The sequence below is a fragment of the Pavona decussata genome, unplaced genomic scaffold (genome assembly GCF_977016875.1).
Source record: "Pavona decussata unplaced genomic scaffold, jaPavDecu1.1 SCAFFOLD_433, whole genome shotgun sequence".
Classification (NCBI taxonomy): domain Eukaryota; kingdom Metazoa; phylum Cnidaria; class Anthozoa; order Scleractinia; family Agariciidae; genus Pavona; species Pavona decussata.
Genome location: NW_028145790.1, coordinates 398,323 through 416,718, shown reverse-complemented (window position 1 = coordinate 416,718; position 18,396 = coordinate 398,323). Strand labels below are relative to the sequence as shown.

General features: G+C 39.3%; 2 protein-coding genes across 2 annotated transcripts; one reads left to right on the top strand and one right to left on the bottom strand.

Moving 5' to 3' along the window:
- Nucleotides 1–7,195: 7,195 nt before the first annotated feature.
- LOC146450683 (shaker-related potassium channel tsha2-like) lies at nt 7,196–10,152 on the top strand. The gene is made up of 2 exons (XM_085100114.1): nt 7,196–8,885; nt 8,983–10,152. The coding sequence occupies exons 1-2, from the start codon at nt 7,822–7,824 to the stop codon at nt 9,086–9,088; spliced, it is 1,170 nt and encodes a 389-aa protein (XP_084956240.1). The 5' UTR covers nt 7,196–7,821; the 3' UTR covers nt 9,089–10,152.
- Nucleotides 10,153–12,687: 2,535 nt separating this feature from the next.
- LOC146450682 (potassium voltage-gated channel subfamily A member 1-like) lies at nt 12,688–16,989 on the bottom strand. The gene has a single exon (XM_085100113.1). It carries the CDS (start codon nt 15,981–15,983, stop codon nt 14,556–14,558), a length of 1,428 nt encoding a protein of 475 aa, XP_084956239.1. The 5' UTR covers nt 15,984–16,989; the 3' UTR covers nt 12,688–14,555.
- Between the last annotated feature and the right edge of the window lie 1,407 nt (nt 16,990–18,396).

Below are 18,396 nucleotides of genomic sequence, written 5' to 3'. Positions count from 1 at the left end.
TGGAAAGTGTCAGGTAGCGAAAACCTGACAAACGGCACGTAGTGGCTTATGTTAAATCCACATAGAAGGAAGAAAGAGAGAAAGAAAGAAAAATTTGATAGAAAGACAAAATAACAAAAAAATCAGCCAACAAGCAGACAAAAAAACAAACAAAAAGAAAAATTTAGGAAAGTTTTGTCCTCATTGCCTCTGGTCTAATTTTGCCAACTGTCGGGGGCCTGGGCCCGTTTCTCGAAGGCTCCGACAACGTATTGGACCTGGCAAGTAATTTTGTCAAACCGTTCAGTTTTCTTTTCTTTTTATTTTGTCAACGCGTTTTCATCGATTGGTGCCAGGTTTCTGTACAAACTTGCCAATATGTTAGATAAAATGATAAATACTCTAAATTTAATCTTTGAAAATACTATAGACTGCAATCATATTTGAAGATTGGAAAACGAAGAGGATCGATGCCAGAGTATCACTGATATCAAGAACTAACTGCTAATACTGACTAGGGTACGGTGGATTGAGGCGCACTGTGTCGCGGGAAACTGGGGACGAAGACTATTTTTCCCTTCTCCCCTTCCCATGACACCCCACACACCTCAATCTATTCTCGTACCCAATTCTCTCTCGCCCAACAAACAGACAAATAGCGACGGGTACGATCGAATGCCGAATAACAACAAGTCGAAGAAGCGCCGGAGACAAATAAAGAACAGAAGAATGCAGCCGGACGGCCAGGAAAGTTTTTAAAACGTCTTTTGCTTCAATGACATATGTTAGAGGTGTCTTCGAAAGAATTCGAAGAGTCCTGAAAAAAGAGGATATTTTAAGGACGGCATCTACTAATAAAGAAGTATTTTTGTTTGGTTTATGACTATGCGGGGAAAGCAGATCTTGGCAAGAGTTATTGAAATCCAAAATGAATTTTGGGAGTAACCACGCATTTTTTAGAGATAATTAAGCAACAATTCTTCTAAAAAACAGTAAAATACAAAGAAATGTATGGCGTTTTGTTCAAAATTGAAGCTTTTTTTTATCTCTGAAGAATGTACGGTTACCCTCAGTTTTCTTTTTGGATACCAAGAGTCCTTGCTAAGTGCTGCTTTCTCCGCATAGTTTTAAACCGCGCAAAAATATCCCTGTATTAGTAGGCACCACCCATGGGAAACTCGGGTATCTCGAGATGCGCAGAACGTATGCGCAGTAACAAAAGTAGGCACCGTCCTTAACTGCGTTTTAACTGGTGACATGAAAACTCTTGGCTTGGCCATGTAAGTTTTCGTATACATTCAAGAATACCAAAAAGAAAATCTAATCCTTACTTAGTTGGTGTATGCCTAGTAAAGTGAACCGAATAAAAATGAATATAGAGGACTAGAGGAGAAGAAAACCTATGTTGTGTCGGTTTCTCACGACTGAATGGCTTCGTTCAGAGGAACATGGACTTACTAAAGTTTATTTGCTGGGACAAAAAGATAACTTCTGGACGAATCTTAGAGCTTTTCAAAGGCCGATAGAAATATCACTTTCAAATAATGAAAATGTAAGTAGTCGAACATTTTGTATATTAACTTCTAGTGAAGGAAACAAATAAACAAATACTCACCCCTTATCAGTATTTACAGCTTGTTCATGGTTTCACAAATGTAAGAAGCTATGAATAAGAAGCAAAGCACCTCGAAACTGAATGATTGTACAACCTTTTTTCGTTCATTATCAAGGGTTTACGCTTAAACTAGGCCACAACCACAGTAATACGTTTTCGTTTGAAAACGCATACTTATTGGTGCGTTTATGCCTATTGTCCACACTAAAACGCCTGAAAACGCCGGCGAAAACAAGGACTTTCGAAAACGGTTTCAAAAGTGGAGACTTTTGAAAACGCATAGTTTTGAAAACGCTTCGTTTCAAGTTTGGACAGATGAAAACGACGACTTTTGAAAACGGTGACGTAACAAACGTCACATGCCGTCAGTTTCAGTCCAAATCGGAGTATCTATCCAAGATGGCGGATAATCTTGCGATGTTAACATATGCGCAATTCCAGGCCTCAGTCGTTTTCACTATTTTCGAGCGTTTTAGTGTGGTTGCGAATAAAAACAACTTTAAAATCCTAAAAAGGTGTCAGAGCAAACTCGACTGCTTGATCTTCCAGATGTTTTTTATTCGCGACCTGCCGAAGCCGAAACTAAATAAACAATGCGACTCGATCTGTGCGAAGTTATTTGTTTAATTATTTCACTTTTAAATATACCCTTTGTCGTTTTTAGTGTTCCTTGTTTTATCATTCACGCTCTTATTTTCTTGTATTGTTTCGATGTAGATAACTTGAAAGTTTTAGTCAGTATCACATCAGTCCTTTCACAATATTGTATATAAGCACATGCTAATTTTACTTCTTATCTTGAACTTGAAAATGACCGTCCGACGGTCGAAACGCCCTTCTTTTTTAACGTTAACTTTTATGAGTTAAATACGTTTCGAAAAATTTGGTGATTGGTATTTAAGTGTGGATAGGTGAAAACGATACAAAAACGCTAATGTGGATGAAAATATTTTGCTTCGTTTTTGCCGGGATGAAAACGGACATTTTTGAAAACACATTAGTGTGGATGGGACATAAAATGGCCACCTTTCTATTTTAACTTCGTTAAAACAAACCGCTGCGCATTTTTCCACATATAATAAACAGGTTTACTAAAATATCAAAGATAGTTTTAAATGATAACTGAACATCTTCATGCTTACCAACCTCGCTCCCAGGTTCTCATCTCCCTGGGAACGAGATTGCATGCTTACGAATGTCTCTTCGCCATGTTGGTAACCTTAATTCGGATACCTACGACAAGCCTGCCGTAGATATTTATGATACATGTAGATTCAGACGCTCTTGAGCGGCAGACGTTAGAAATACTTCACTAAATCTGACTAGAGTGGGCGTCCAACTCACTGAAACACTGTCTAAGTGCTTAGGAATCTACGGGAAAGGATACAAAAGCGACAATAAACCTGGCGTTCCGACCTTTATATAGTGGTTTGTATGTACTGCAGTATGTGCCGTTGAAGTCATTATATGGCCATGTATGCCCTTTTATGCTTACGTATGTCCGTGTATGCCTATGAACGGCTATGTACGACAAACTATATCAAACCACTATATGGCCTACCATAATGGCCTTGGCTCCCACGAGTCTCCTATAGCTCAGTGCATGGTAGAGCATCCAAACTAATAATCGGGAGGTCTTAGGTTCGACTCCTGATAGGAGCACTCGAATTTTTTTCCGAGTATGCCTGCGTCATTTACTGATTAATACATCATTCTCATTATATATGATAGTTACACTACGTACCTAACGTAAGATCTCACGCTACCGCTGAACATCCGCGACGGACATGCGTAGGGTGTCACATTTTCTGACAAATCGACCTCCAGTAGCCAAAATGAAGCTCCTCACCTTGATTAAGTGTTCAAAAACCCAATTTCGATATATTAAAATTTAGCCTGAAACAATTAAAATCACTGCAAGTCTCCGGGGAATAAATTGTAGAGTTTGTATGGGTTTATTCCCCAGAACCTCGCAGTGATGCTATTGTTTCAAGCTGAATTTTAATATATCGAAATTGGGCTATTTCCTATTCATAATGTCAGACCTGGCCTTATTATTTTTTTTTTTTTTGATAGCTTCTGGTGAAGTAGCTTGTCGTTCATGTTGCCCTTTTGCTGGGAATCCTAAAATTTTATGCGCATTCTTTTTTTGGACGTAATGCACGATCCAAGATTTTTGTGCGCACACCGCTTAAAATAATTGGAATAAGATCCTTTACTCAGATCATTAGAGTATACAGAGTAGAATATGAGAAATACTTGGACGTGGCATAATATATAAGGATTTTTTTAAACATTCAAGTGGATCATTAAATAAGTAATTCCAGAGTTTTGATTGGCTTAGCGATCACGGTATATCAGTCATTATATGCCCGAGAAATACTAGTTATTCAACTGTCCTCTCAGCAAGGTCCAGCAAATTATTGGTTGTTTGTAATATTAATAGGACTGAGTGGATCAATAACAAAAGTCGAGGTTAGGAAGTCTGAGAGAAACTCTTTTGAGTAAAAATGTCAGCAATGTATTGAATCAGTTTTACAATTCAGCACGGAGACGGCAAGAAAGAACCCATTTAAATTCACGTATCCAAATAATCGCGTGATCACGTGAATAAGCGCGCAGGGAACCAATCATAAAAGCGAAGTTTGCTATTGGTACGATCATTAAGAAAAAAAACTTATTCTACTCGTGCTTGTTCGATACGGGGTGATTATAGTCGATTGGGCACTTCGTGCCTCGTTGGCTAGCTATCAGATCTCATATCCAACAAGCGCGAGTGGAATTAAAATTGTGTAATTTAGTATAAACAAGTACAACTGGAATCTAACTTTATACTGTTCATTACATAGTTCTTTATACATTGACGTGCATGCCGATCTGTTTATCTCTCCGTATACGGAGTCGTCTCGTTTTTCGACCCTGTAGTTGTTGCCTCGTGCCTGAGTGATATTCGTGAGTCATTATCATCTTGATCGCCACTTGTCAAATTAACAATGAATGGGATTTTAATGAGGGAAATGGAGGTTGCATTGTAAGCTCCTTAATGCATGAGATAAAGGTTTTCAGTATGTCACGAACATAGACCTACAAAGAAACGTTCTCAGTGCTCGACCGGAGTCGATCGCATGACTTTACCCTCATTAGCAATATACTACTAGCCACAAAGCTACTCCGTAAGAAGGGCCCGTGGAGACTGCCATGAAAAGCAAATATCGATCCATGGTCCAATTTAATAAAACTTTTATACATGTAGCTAACAAACTATGCCCTTGTAATTGCAAATATATACAGAAAATGATCTCGACAAACGTTGTAAGAAGTCTTTTATCAGAGGATTATTGACCTGTTTTTGAACTATTTTTAGAGTTCTCTCTTGTTTTCGCACCTAAAAGCAACGGCCTAAGCTTGTAAATTATTAAATGAAATTAACCTAAGGACGTATTTATTCCAGTGTACATGACTGTGACAAAACGAATTAGTCCGTTATACGACGGGAGCAATACAGTTACGGAATTAGCTAAATTTTTCACTTGCAAAAACCCATTTAGTTTTTTAAAGGAAATAACTGTATGATTTGAAATGCACCCTGCAATAACAGTAATAACAACAACAATAATTATAATAACTCTTATCAACGGGGTTTAAAGTTCTCAAATTTTATATTTGTGTGTACGTGCGTCAATGTGGACGAGAATTAACAGAAGAAATGTTTTAACATTCTAGTTCAACTTGGCGATTGTGATGGTTTGCAGCTAGTTTTGGGTAGGGCGTTCTACATTTTCGGGGCGTAAAACCAAACATTTCCATTCCATTGCTAATATGCAGCTGTTGAAATACTTGGTGTTGCAAAAGTGAATTTCCGTGCATGTATAAATTGGAGTCCACTGCTTAATTTCGCGAGTCTGCCTGTATTTTGGAATTCTGGCGCTTTTCAATATTGCTAACGTGAAATATATTAAACGCTAATAAATAGTAAGGCCTCTTACCTCTTTAACTATTTTACAGGTTTTTGAAATTAACATTTTCTTTAATCGCTTTTTTTAGTGATAACCGAAAGAAAAACCTTTTAAAAACGTTATTGCGCTTGAGAATATGTGAAATATTGGCCGAAATTAATGACGAAATTACTGTCTCTGATCATAATGAGAATCATTGTGCAAATATAGGGGTATTCTTAAATTCCACTGATTCATTTTGGCTGCTTCGCGTGCACTCAATTAAAGATAATACAAAACCAACTTGTCCTCAGTCGTATCAAACGTGCCTACCAATTTAAACAATTTTGTGAAGTCACCGCGCTATATCAATATATATATTTTTTAATTTTGCTTTTTTTTAAAGTGTTTTTAGGAATATGTAATATTGTTCTGTTTATGTTATTATGCTTTGGCGTCGTCCGATACTGATAGTCATGCCAACAAGTTCAGCGCCAAAATTGTGCGGTCAAATTTAGATTATTTATAGGAATATCCATGTCAAAATTTGGTCAGGCATTTTAGCAAATAATTTGACTCTTAATGCCCCACTGAATGATATGATGCAGAAAATTATCCAGAAATTACTCTGTCTACCTTGCAGAAATTACCTAACACTGAGCCTTGCTTCAACAGTTTACTATTCTTTAGATTATACGCAGGCTTTTTTCCAGTTTGAAATTAACATTTCTAATGTTAGTTGGCCGCTAAATATCGTGTCAAGGGGTTAGTTTGCTAAGAAACTCTGGTGCTGAGACGATGGCGAGTAGAATTGGCCACCGTAAAGAGATTCGAGTGCTAACGTTTCGAGCGTTGGCCCTTCGAATTCATCAGAGCAAATCGCTCGCTAAATATTTTGTCTATCTTGACGAGAACGATTGTCACCAACAGATGAAACACAGGGATAAAAAATTCTGGTAATCGGACAAGAAGAAGCAAACTGACGATATAGCTGACTAATCTGATACAATATTGATCCAAATGATTTAAATGATTTAAAACGAAAGTCTTATAATAAACGTGAACTATTTTAATTAATGTTTGAGCACAAACATACCATTTTAAAGTAATTTTTCAACTTCGAACTCATGTTTTCAGTATGAAATTTTAACCCCGAGTAACCTTACTGAGCGTTTCGAGTACATTTGTCCTTGTCTGCCAAAACTATATTTAGTCAGTCGTGTGGTTAAAAACAGCTTATTTTATTGGAGTTAACTTGCATGTTTTGATATTTTTTAGTGGTTTCGGGGTTTGTCTTTAAGACAGGAAGTTTTTAATCTATTACGGAGTGGATTGCGTTTCGTCTAGAATTGTTTTCCTGCTGACATACGATTCTATTTGCTAATGTTTGAGAAATTAAATTAATTGGAAATGAAACTGATATAATGGGATAATTAGGATAATAGACAAAGTGCCGATTGATTTTCTTGTTCATAATAAGTGGGATTACAATGGATAAAGGAGAAAACCAGAATGCATAAATACCAGCTTTTTTAATTGATTTGTCTTAGTATCAAGGCGTTATTTTATTATTATTTTGCTGCACTCCCTGCACGTGGGCATATTTTTGTAATAATTGTCCGATATTTATCCAGACTTAAGAGAATAACAAAATGTTTACGCCCTACAAACGGTATTAGGAATTCCGTGGTATCAACAATTCTTGTTAATAAGCCCTTCACAATCCTTATCACTTTAGATTCAAAATCAGCTGAACTGAAAGCTCGACCATTTAATAATTGATGTAGTCTTCTCCGGTTTTCTGATTTTAAATTTATTATCTTTCGTTTATTTTTCGTTTTTTTTTTGTAAGAAAATAACAACTTAAGAGTCCACATGCTGTTCGTGGAAGTATACTCGGCGATACCCAGACAACTGAATGTTTTTCATCTTTGTGGTAAAGAATCCTTTACTGTTATGTCCAGCGGCGTTCGCAATTCCTTCACAGAAACAAAGAACATTTTTTAAAAATTAATTGCAGTGTCCATCTGTTACAGCAATTGAGGACCTGTTTACATGGAAATCTTCGTTTATTAGGTCATTAATGCGGACAATATAAGGTCAAGCAGAAATATATTTTTTGCTTTCAGTGACCCGATGACATCGCAAATTCTTTCTTTCTTCGCCATGTTTGTTCAACGAAGGCTGTGTCCATTCTTTAGGTATGAGTAATTGCTTATTGTTCTAGCTCCGAGGTCGTCGGTCTACAGAGATGTTTATATCCAAACACCAAAACACCGCACTGAAATAAAAATGTCTGGAATGAGCGAAAACAGTCGACGGATAACGCTGAATGTTCGAGGATGCCGTTTCGAGACGTTCCAAGCAACGCTTGAGGAATTCCCAGAAACTCTTCTAGGGTCAGAGGAAAAACGAAGCAGGTTTTATGATCCGCGTACAGGCGAATATTACCTCGAGAGAGACAAAAGTGCGTTTGATGCAATTCTCTTTTATTACCAGTCCGGCGGCATTCTATCTCGACCTCCCACTATTTCAGCAAACGTGTTTGATGAAGAGCTCAAATTTTATGAGATCCAAACAGGTGAGTCCATGGAGGAAGAGGAAAGCACCGAAGAGGTCATGCCAGTGCGAAGATGGCAGAGAAAACTGTGGGAATTGTTGGAGTATCCTGAGTCCTCAAGGCGAGCAGCACTTTTCTCCAAGTTGTCAATGATTGTCATTGTGTTGTCTGTTGTAGTATTTTGTTGGGAGACCCTGGATATGGCGTCAACAAAGGCCGCCAAATCATTGTCTTCGCACAACAACACCAACAATGAGACGGTGTTGGCATCGGAGGATCGTCACGAGCATTCCAAGGCTGTCGTAAAAAGACCCAAATTGTGGTTCGTAATAGATACGTGTATAATAATTTGGTTCAGTGGAGAATATCTGGCACGACTTGCCTCATCACCTGAGAAAACCAAATTTATCTTTTCTTCTCTGGCGTTAATTGACCTAGCGGCAATAATTCCATACTTTCTTACCTTGGGCTTTGGGGACGACTATGCGCCTGCGTATTCGTTTACCATCATGAGGATCTTCCGTCTTTTGCGAGTTGTCCGACTGTTGAAGCTCACACGCTATGTTGCAGCGCTAAGAATCCTGGGCAATACTGTTATTTCGTGTCAAGAACAACTTATAGCTTTAATTTTTCTCATACTTATATCGGTCATATTGTTTTCCAGCAGTATATACTACATCGAAAAAGAGGCTAATCCTGAACAGTTTTCCAGTATTCCTGCCTCCTTTTGGTGGACAATCATCACCATGACAACCGTAGGTTACGGTGACATGGCGCCAGTAACTCCTTTGGGGAGGTTAGTGGGGGCAATTTGCGCTGTGTTTGGAGTGGTGGTGATGGTGTGTCTTCCAAGCCCTGTGTTTATTTCAAGCTTTAATGAAATCTATTTGCAGTATGTCAAGACGCTCAAGAAAAGTGAACAGGTGGCCGCTGAAGAGGCCAGAAATAGAACGAACACAAACTGGAGGAATAGGCTTAAACCCTCCAACATATTATTGATTAGTAAGTTCTGTGGAACACGAGAAACTAGAACGTAGGGATTGCTGATGGAGCCATAGTTAATTGAGGGACTGGTTATGAAACCTTTCCATGACAACAATGGTGCTGCAATTTATGTTGGAAGGGCCACGACAGTACACAATCCTTTGTTTTGACGTTCACACTACAGTTGCATATCTTAACAAGAACGCTTCTATTGGTCAGTTGCTCCAACACATTTCAAAATCAGTTGTCGTCTGTACACTGTCAAGGCCAAAAATGCTAACAAACACATATAACAAAGAAATTTGCAGGCTTCATAACCATTGCCTTTTATTAACTATGATGTAGCGGTAGACAAAATTCGCACGCTCAGTAGTTACCTTGGAGAGTAAATTCGGCTCAGAGTTGAATGCAGATGCTTTCAGTGACCTACAGTAGATATCATTGTTTCCAAGTGAGATTTTTCTGTATGTTGTCCAAACCGCTCGAATGTTTGACATAGAACCCCTCCTTTAACGTGAAATCGCTGTTAGAGCACCGGAAGGAAATGTGAAATGATTTCTTCGAGGAAGAATAAACTAACTGACCTGTTTTTAGCGATTTCTCCAAAATACACAGGGAGAACTTGAAAAAATTGGCCACGGAATTTTTTCAAGTTGCAATCCATTTCCATCCAAGCTATCCTTAGACAGAAATGATTGATACTAGCTTCTGTGTACTAGTAGGATTATGTTGATTATGTTAGCCAGTGAAGCTGGCGGAACAGTTTTCGCTTGATGGCAAAGTTATTATGGTGGCTGGCGGAACCGACTCGCAAAGAAACGACGTAAGTGCGCATGATCTAGATCGTCGACGCTGGCTATCAGGCTTCACATTGACGTAAACTTGGAATGGTGACAAACTCAGAGCATTTCATTTGCTATTGACATAGAGAAAACTCGACCTCTTAGTCTTACTGTTAATGAGTACTATTGAAAAGCTTGACTGTTTGGGAAGGATGGAAGAAATAAAGCTGAATGTTACAATCTCGTTTATTAACCTTATTGGCCATATTGGTGTTTCAAAAAGATAAAGTTTGTGAACGGCGCTACTCAGTATGGTCTGAGAGCTCTGATTTCCGTAAGGATGTTGCCTCAATCTCGTACCCAGACTCCTCAGGCTTTTTGGTCAGCGGGTGGGCGCCAGGGGAGACTCTGAGGACATCGAAAAAATTCAAATTTTTTGATTGGCTGTTCCGTAACAGTTTCCATTGTTTTACCGCAGAAATCCTGCGGTAATAAAATTCGAGGCCCCCAGAGTCTCTCCTGGCGACTGACCGCTGGCCAAAGAGCATGAGGACTCTGGGTACGAGATTGGTGTTGCCTAGCCGGTTGCCTACTAATACAACAGTATTTTTGCGTGGCTTATGATCGTGCAGGAAACGAAGATCTTAACAAGGACCACTGGAGTATGTAACAAAGAAAATTGAGAGTGACCACGTATTTTCAGAGATAACTAAGATTCAATTTGGAAATATTTCATACATGCAATGTTATTTCAAAGCTTTTGAATTATTGTTGCTTAATTATCTCTGAAAGATACATGCTTATCCCAAAGTTTTATTTTGGATTTGAAGATAGCACTTGCTAAAATCGGCTGTCCCCGCAGCGTAATTTAAAAATACCTTCACCTCTAAAATTGTGGTTTTGTTTGCTTGTGTGTGGTTTCGTGACATTTGGTGAGCGATATAAAACATGAATCGGGAGCTAATCGATAATCCCTTTGGATAAAATCGCACCCAAATGTGCATTTTATGAGATGAGGCTTTTAACTTGCAAAATACAATTTATTTAATTTTGTGTCCACTGAGCGTAAGAGTATTTATTTACTTGTGCTTTAAAATGGTGATCAGTATGAAGTTCAAAATGTTATGATGTGCATCAGTAACGAAGCGAAAAATATTTGAATGTACTAACTACTTAAGGTGGCTCTATACACCTGATTTCTTCAGTATTCACTGGTAGTGATATATATATTGTTCTTCATGTTCTGGTTCTTTCATGCGCTGTGAACATATCTGGGTTCAAACATAGTTTCGTGTACCTAAGTCCATATGCTTCGCTAAAAACACCGTTACAACTGGTAAACCCCGTTTCCATGGGAACTAACGGATGATACATATTTTGATTTCTTCACTCCTACTAGTTTCAAAACGGGTTTGTCCGAATTCCGCGAGGTAAAATTTCGCCATTTTAGGGGTAAAGAAGAGAGAAGCTCCAAAGTATCCCCTCTAAATTCTCTTCATACGTTTGGCCAATTTCTGTAATTTTCGTTTTTGTCATTTATTGCAGTCTTCCATGTATAATTCTCCCTAGGATATTTTGGAGTACAAATACCAGTTAAATCCTAACATTGAACCAATTTTCAGAAAAATTAATCGCGTAAAACTCGTTAAAATAGCCTTACTTTACAGCTAAAACTAGCCTTGTTTCGCGCGCCAGCATAATGAAATTTCCCGTATCAGTTAGAAAACTGCGCGCGCTCGCGTCATTTTAGTACCCAGTCGCCGTGCACCAAATAAAATGCGTTATTCTTTTTTCTTCATTTCTGACTCAAAAATGATCTATAAATACCCGATAGATGCCCGAAAGAAGAAACCTCCTAAAGTAGAGAACTAAAATTTTACATTTTTCACGTTATTAAATCCGAGAATTATCTGCCAAAACCCACCCATATCCTCCAACCCGATCACCCCCTCTCCCACTACACACACACACACACTCAAACGCGCGTGTGCGTGCGAGCAGAGTGAACCACGCGTGCGTCCGTGTAAACTGCCTCCGGCGAGGAGATGCGATTTTTGCCCGCGCTCACGTCTTTTGCTCGCTTTACTATTTCTCTGAAAAATTAGGGGCTTCTCGGAGTTTAACCTCCACCGGAACGTGTTGTATTCTCCTGATAATTTGATTCTCTACCCAGACAGCACGAGCCACAATTGTCTGTACGAAGACTGATCTTACGCCAGCTCTGGCTTTTCTGCCCTTGTGCGCATGTCCTCATATTTGCGTGAAATGGCTTACTAAGATATAAGTGACTGAAATAACTGCAAAGCTGATACGGTGGTTTATGACTATGCGGAGAAAGCAGACCTTTTTAGAGATAATTAAGCAACACATTCTGAAAAGCAGTAAAGTGCAAAGCAATGTATGGTTTTTTTTTCAAATTGAAGCTTTATTATCTCTGAAACTGATGCACGGCTACCCCAAATTTTCTTTTTGGATAACAAGGACACTTGCTGAGTTCTGCTTTCTCTGCATAGTTTTAAACCGCACAAAAAGAAATCCGGTATTAGTGAGCACTACCCATAGAAAACCCGAGTATCTCGAGATGCGCAGAACGTATGCGCAGTAACAAAAGTAGGCACCGTCCTTAACAAGATGCTAAGATATTAGCTGGATAATTCATTAACGTACGAAAATGAAGGGAAGCCACAAAAGCGCATATTGTATTGGCAAAGAACACTTTTACTGGACACAGCCTCCCACACAGACACTCTTTGGGCTTGTCACCCTTACGTGCGGGAGGAATGCGTGACGAACCCAAAGGCCGTCCACGTAGGACGGCTGAGGGCTACTGGCAGCATGGAAATGGGCATGTCACTGGACAATGGGCGTAGGCTTTTTGGGGAAGGCTGACATGTGAATAGCTAGGAAAGATCTGACGATGGCCTCTACCCCTTTAATTCAAAGTTACTCAGTAGACCTACACCTTCAAAGCTAGATATTTTCGCTGGACCCTAATAACCTGCAGCTGCATTGTTTTTGTAGAGGCGGGAGCATTGTTCTGTTGTTCATTCTGATTTTGTCCTCTCGACCAACCATCAGTAAGACGTTGCAAACGGTGCAGGTGGATAAAAATTACTACGCAAGCAATTAATGGCTTAACCTGGAACCCTCTAAGCACCCAGAGACGTGAAATGGATGCAAATAGTACAGGCAAAACTTGAGCAAGATGGGGAAAGTCGCACATTAAAGGAAGTTGCAATTGCGATGTTAATGAACAAGAGAAATGAGAAGGGGACAAAGAGGGAGACCCTAGTGTAGCCCTTGAGATATGTGAATTTCACTTAAGTTATTTTTAGATGTCGTGAAAACGGAAGTCTGTTTCCCTAGATGTCCACAAACGCATCTAGACGCCTGTAAATGCCACTTAGGAAAGGTATACCGAATATTCAACAGTCGCCATTACAAAATGCGTCGTTCGCACGTTCCGATGACTTCCCGTGACGTCACAGTGACTGATTGGGAAAGTCTCAGGAAAACGACTTCCGTTTGGACGATGTCTAAAAATCAGTTAAGTTGAATTCACATCCTCTCTGTCCCCTTGTTTTCTCTTGTAATGAACTATGCCCCTGAAAAGATTGATAAATTTCAGCTGCTAAAGATAGCCATTGCTTGACGTCCCAACACTGAAATAAATTGCGTTTTTCTTACCGGCCGCAAATAGTTCATGTGTTGGAGAAAGAGATAAATAAACAAAGTAAAAACAAAGAAACAGAAAACGTACTTAAATAAACTACGTTGTTGTTATTTACAGTTGTATCTTTCATTCTAAGATGAACGTCTTATTCTAAAACAGGCAGGTATGACTGGTCCCGATTCAGTTGTAATTTTTTTTCTGAATGTGTACAAACAGATGTATTCTCTGGCCTCAAAAAGACTAGCCGTTTCACCATCAATGTATGTCGTTGTCGCTAAAATAATGATGGCTTCACAGTGTCTTCACTGGGTGCCTCTTTACCTGTGAATAACTAAATCCCCATTCACACCAACAAAACATGTTTAATTAAACCAGGTTTAACAAAATGAAAATTGGTAACAGAAAGCTGAACCATTGGCTTTGACATAGGATTCAAGTAGGCTTTAACTTATGCTTTCATTTGGGCTAAATCTGTAGTCGACAAAAATCCGAAAGACGTTTTTATGAAGGAAACAATTTTAAACTGTGTTTAACTAAACAGCTTTTGAACGTGTTCAAGCCTTGGTGCGAATGGAGCATAAGATTACAACACTAATAATAAGACCTATTAAAAATTAAAAACAAAAAACCACCAGTTGGTATGAAAGCGTCAAAGCAATACCTGCCAATGTTAATTAATCCTTCTCTTTCAAGATATAGAAAATGAACTGATACACGGCAGGCAACTAAAACATATTTCGGTCCCTTTAAGAAGTGGTACAGCACAGATAATCTTGTATAGAAATACCTGTGGCGTTCTAGGTCCACAACCTCGTTCCCATGCAGGAAGATAAAAAAACCCTGGGAACGAGGTTGCTAGGTCCAGGCTCCTATCGACCAAGAACGGCCTTCTTTACAAAAAGTATCGGTACCGTAGCACTTTTTTAAAGGACCAAACCATTTTCTGCCTGGCGTGCGAGCTGTCTTTAATCAGTGGCACTCTTTCCAGCTTCCTTATCTTGGCCAGCTTTGAGATGATTTAAAAAGGCTAATGTTTTGACATTAACTTCTGAACCAATGCTGGAGTTTCAATTTCCAATCTTTCCTGCTCCGGTTTTTTCTCGTTCCTAACTTGTTCTGAATAAAGGCTGTTGAAATGCGTGACAAACACAGGCACAGGAAGAATCAACAGCAACACAATCCCAAACACCATACAGGCGCTGGCCGTCAGTTTACCCATGATAGTCCTGGGAACGATATCACCGTATCCTACGGTTGTCATGGTGATGAAAGCCCAATAAAAGCTTTCCAAGATACTGCTGACCGATTGCGGGCCTTCTGCGTAAAACAAAAAGCTTGAAAACACGACAACTGCCATTACTACAAACAACATTAATGACATAAATGTCCTCCACGTGCCCTTGAACGCTTTTCCAACGAGTTTTAATCCATCGCTGTAGCGACTGAGTTTAAAAACGCGAATGACTCGAAAAAGACGAATAATTCGAATAACGCTGAATGAGGTTACTTGGTGGTACCTTTCTGATCTCCAGCCGTACATTCCTACTGTTATAAAATACGGGGCGATAGCTGCGGCGTCGACTAATCCAAACAACGAGAGAATGAACTTACATCTGTTAGGCGCCACAAGAAGCCTTATTAAGTATTCCATCACAAAAAACAAAACCAGAGATGTTTCTATTACAAACCAAATTCGTGCAGCGTGGCATGGTTGGTTAGTACAATCGCCCGTACAACTTTCATTAGCTTTCACCCCCGTAGTGTTGAACTCACTAATCAGAGTTATATTTTTGTTGGAGTTCGCGGTGTCTGTTTTGTCTCTAGAACAGTTCAGTTCTGGTAGTGTCTCCAGACAAAACGCCACCACCGACAGCAGTATAACTGCAATGGAGATTCGCACCCATACCTTACCCGCTAAACTGAGGTTGGGGTATTCCATCATTAGCCAGCAGTTATTACGGAGCTTCACCGCACGCTGTTCGCAGTGATTATCGCCAGTTATTTCCATAAGATTTTGAAATTCGCTACTTGAGCTGAATATTTCAGTTCTAGATTTTTTCTTCTGTTTGTCATCCTGCTCTATCGTGATACCGAAGAACTCTAGCTCTTCCTTGAAGAGGCTCTGGGAAACGCATTCTGGTCGGGCAAGTATTCCGTTTGATTGATAGTAAAATAAAATGGAGTCGAATACGGCTGGATCTCGATCCAAATAGTACTGCTTTGCTTCAGGGTCGTAAAATTCTATTCGTCTAGAGGGACAGCCAAGCATCGTATTTGGAAACTGTTCTAGAGTGGTTTGAAACGTTTCAAACAGAAATCCCCTCACATTAATATGAATACGTCGTTTCTTGCCAAGATCGTCAACGTCATCCTGGACTAGTGTTTGACTTGGGCGAGGAGTTATCAATCTCCTGCATTCGGGCTGGCACCGTGGAAATGCTAAACTTGCGTTCATGGTCGCACGATATATTCTGTAAGAACGATGGCGTACATTTTCCCGCTGTTGCTAAAATTAACATTGCGAATCTATCGTGATCAATTAACCAATGAATCTTTAACGTACTCGGACGCTACTCAGTGTTTTGCACAAACGTCAGTGATAAGGTATCTTGGCAGCCTATTGGTTACAGGAATCACGCTGATAAAGCGCCACCTGCTGAGCTTGTAAAAGAAAAACTCGCCGCAGAAATGTTGGGAAATGCCCGTAATGTGCGTCAAATTGCGCACAAAACGATGCCGAAATGTTTATTTGCAAAGCAACGCAGGTGGCTTTTAAAGACATTTATCTTTCACGATAGACGCCAAATAGTTTCAATGACAGTTTCATCCAACTTTGTAGTTTCATTATATAAGGAAAACTATTCGCGTCTTCTTGATATCCCACTCTATTTTTTAGTTAAGATATCTAGGTTGATAACCAAACGTATTTGCTTTGTCTGCGGTAAGAGGAACATGTATTATCGTGTTTGAGTTGACACATGTTTTGTAATTGTATTTGGTGATAGTGACAGTGACAATAAAGCAATACGGTCACCTTTTATTCAGTTGACGGTTTCCCTGAATTAAGTCGTTTTATTTTGAACTGCAGCGAATCGGCGGTCAAGGTCGTCAAATCAACACTGTTCAGTGTTTCCCTGGACTGACTGGAACTACGCTTACGATTTGCTCTAACGCAGGGCTAACGCTCGGAACATTAGCTGAAACGTCAGCAGCCTCACGAGTCTCTTCAGTGTACTGAGCTCGGTCGTAGAGCTGATTCAAATTAGTAATCGGAAGGTCTTAGGTTCGACTCCTGATAGGAGCACTCGGATAATTTTCCTTTTTTTCCGAGTTTGCCTGTGTTACTCCCTGAAATTTATTAGTTATAAACAAAACACTCCTTTCTACTCCTAACTGACACAGCACAGCAGTTTCTTTAGAAACAAGCCCTCTTATGAAAACAGGTGGATCGGGACTCGACCGGTAGTGGTTCGCGCTTACTACCACAAGCGATGGTCATGACCTACTTGATTTAATCATCACAGAAGATGAAAGCCGCCTCCTAAACATGCTTCGTAATTCTGCAAACTGAAAAAAAAAAAAAAAATAAATGGAAATGCAGTATACCGCATAAAATTATTCCTTCGAATTGCAACAGAAACACTTAACACAACTTTTTGTCCGTTGCCAGGACGAGAAATTGAGTTTAGTCGACATCGAAGTGTTTCACGCCCTTGAAATCGTTTCTAAATTTAACTGTCATGATTATTACTGTACGTGACGCGAGAAACTGGAGTTGACGTGATGTATTCAAGTATTAAAACTAGCAATTATACATAGTAAAATGAACTGAATTAATATTTTCAATCGCAAATTGTTGTCCGTCGACACCGCCATACTTGCTGACAACTGTCAACCGTATTGATAATTCAGACAATCCATTAAGTGAAATAATAACCCATACGCAAAATATCTGGGAGGCCGGCATACTTACGAAAGGTATAGTTGTGAGCCAAATTTTACTTAAGTGCCGGTGGATTATGGATCAGAAGTTGGGAGCAAATCGCTCGTGATTTTTACCATTCAGTTTTGAATTAGTATATCTTTTGCTTATAGACCTATTAGTTTAAACTGGAGTTGACAGGTGAGACAGGATGCGTGTATATATATATTTTTTCGTTTGGGCTTCGACCATGAGAAACGGCTGATGCAGCCCTTCCCCTGGACCCGTCGTTTCAGGTCCAAGAAAACTAATATTTACAAACCAAGGGTCTTTTTGCTGCCATAAACACAGTTGTTACACGACAGATGTCAGTTCAGTCTCGAAGACTGATAGTTTTTCTGAATAATCACATTGTTTTTCGGAATAATCACCCGTCAGATGATTGTCGAGACTGTCAGTTCGAAAATAAATTTAAGTAAGCGATTTATTGTCGCCACAGACTCGCAGGTGAACGTCTGGGCAGTATCATAACCTGAATTAAAAAATGAGTCAGCGATAGAGATAGAAAAATAATACAAGGGAATACAGACACGATTTGTTTTTTCTTTTCAAGTGCCAAACTACAGGCTTCTTAAAAACCGAAGGTTGATTGGGGTAGAGGATTCAATTCACGCATTCACTGCATTGTCAAATAAGGCCACTGTATTTAGTGGTATAAACACCCGAGGTCTTTAGTATATTATACTAAAGACCTCGAGCGTTTAAATTACAAATTACTGAGCAGCTTTGAGAAGACCGCTAAATAAAAACATCAAAGGCCGAAACCGAACATTCGAGGCAACAGAAAATCGTGATGTTTCCAAAATAACGGAGCAGTACAGACCTCAGTACATGAATAATTATTGATCCCCCCAAAAATCTCAGGGCATTAAAATCATTTGACCAG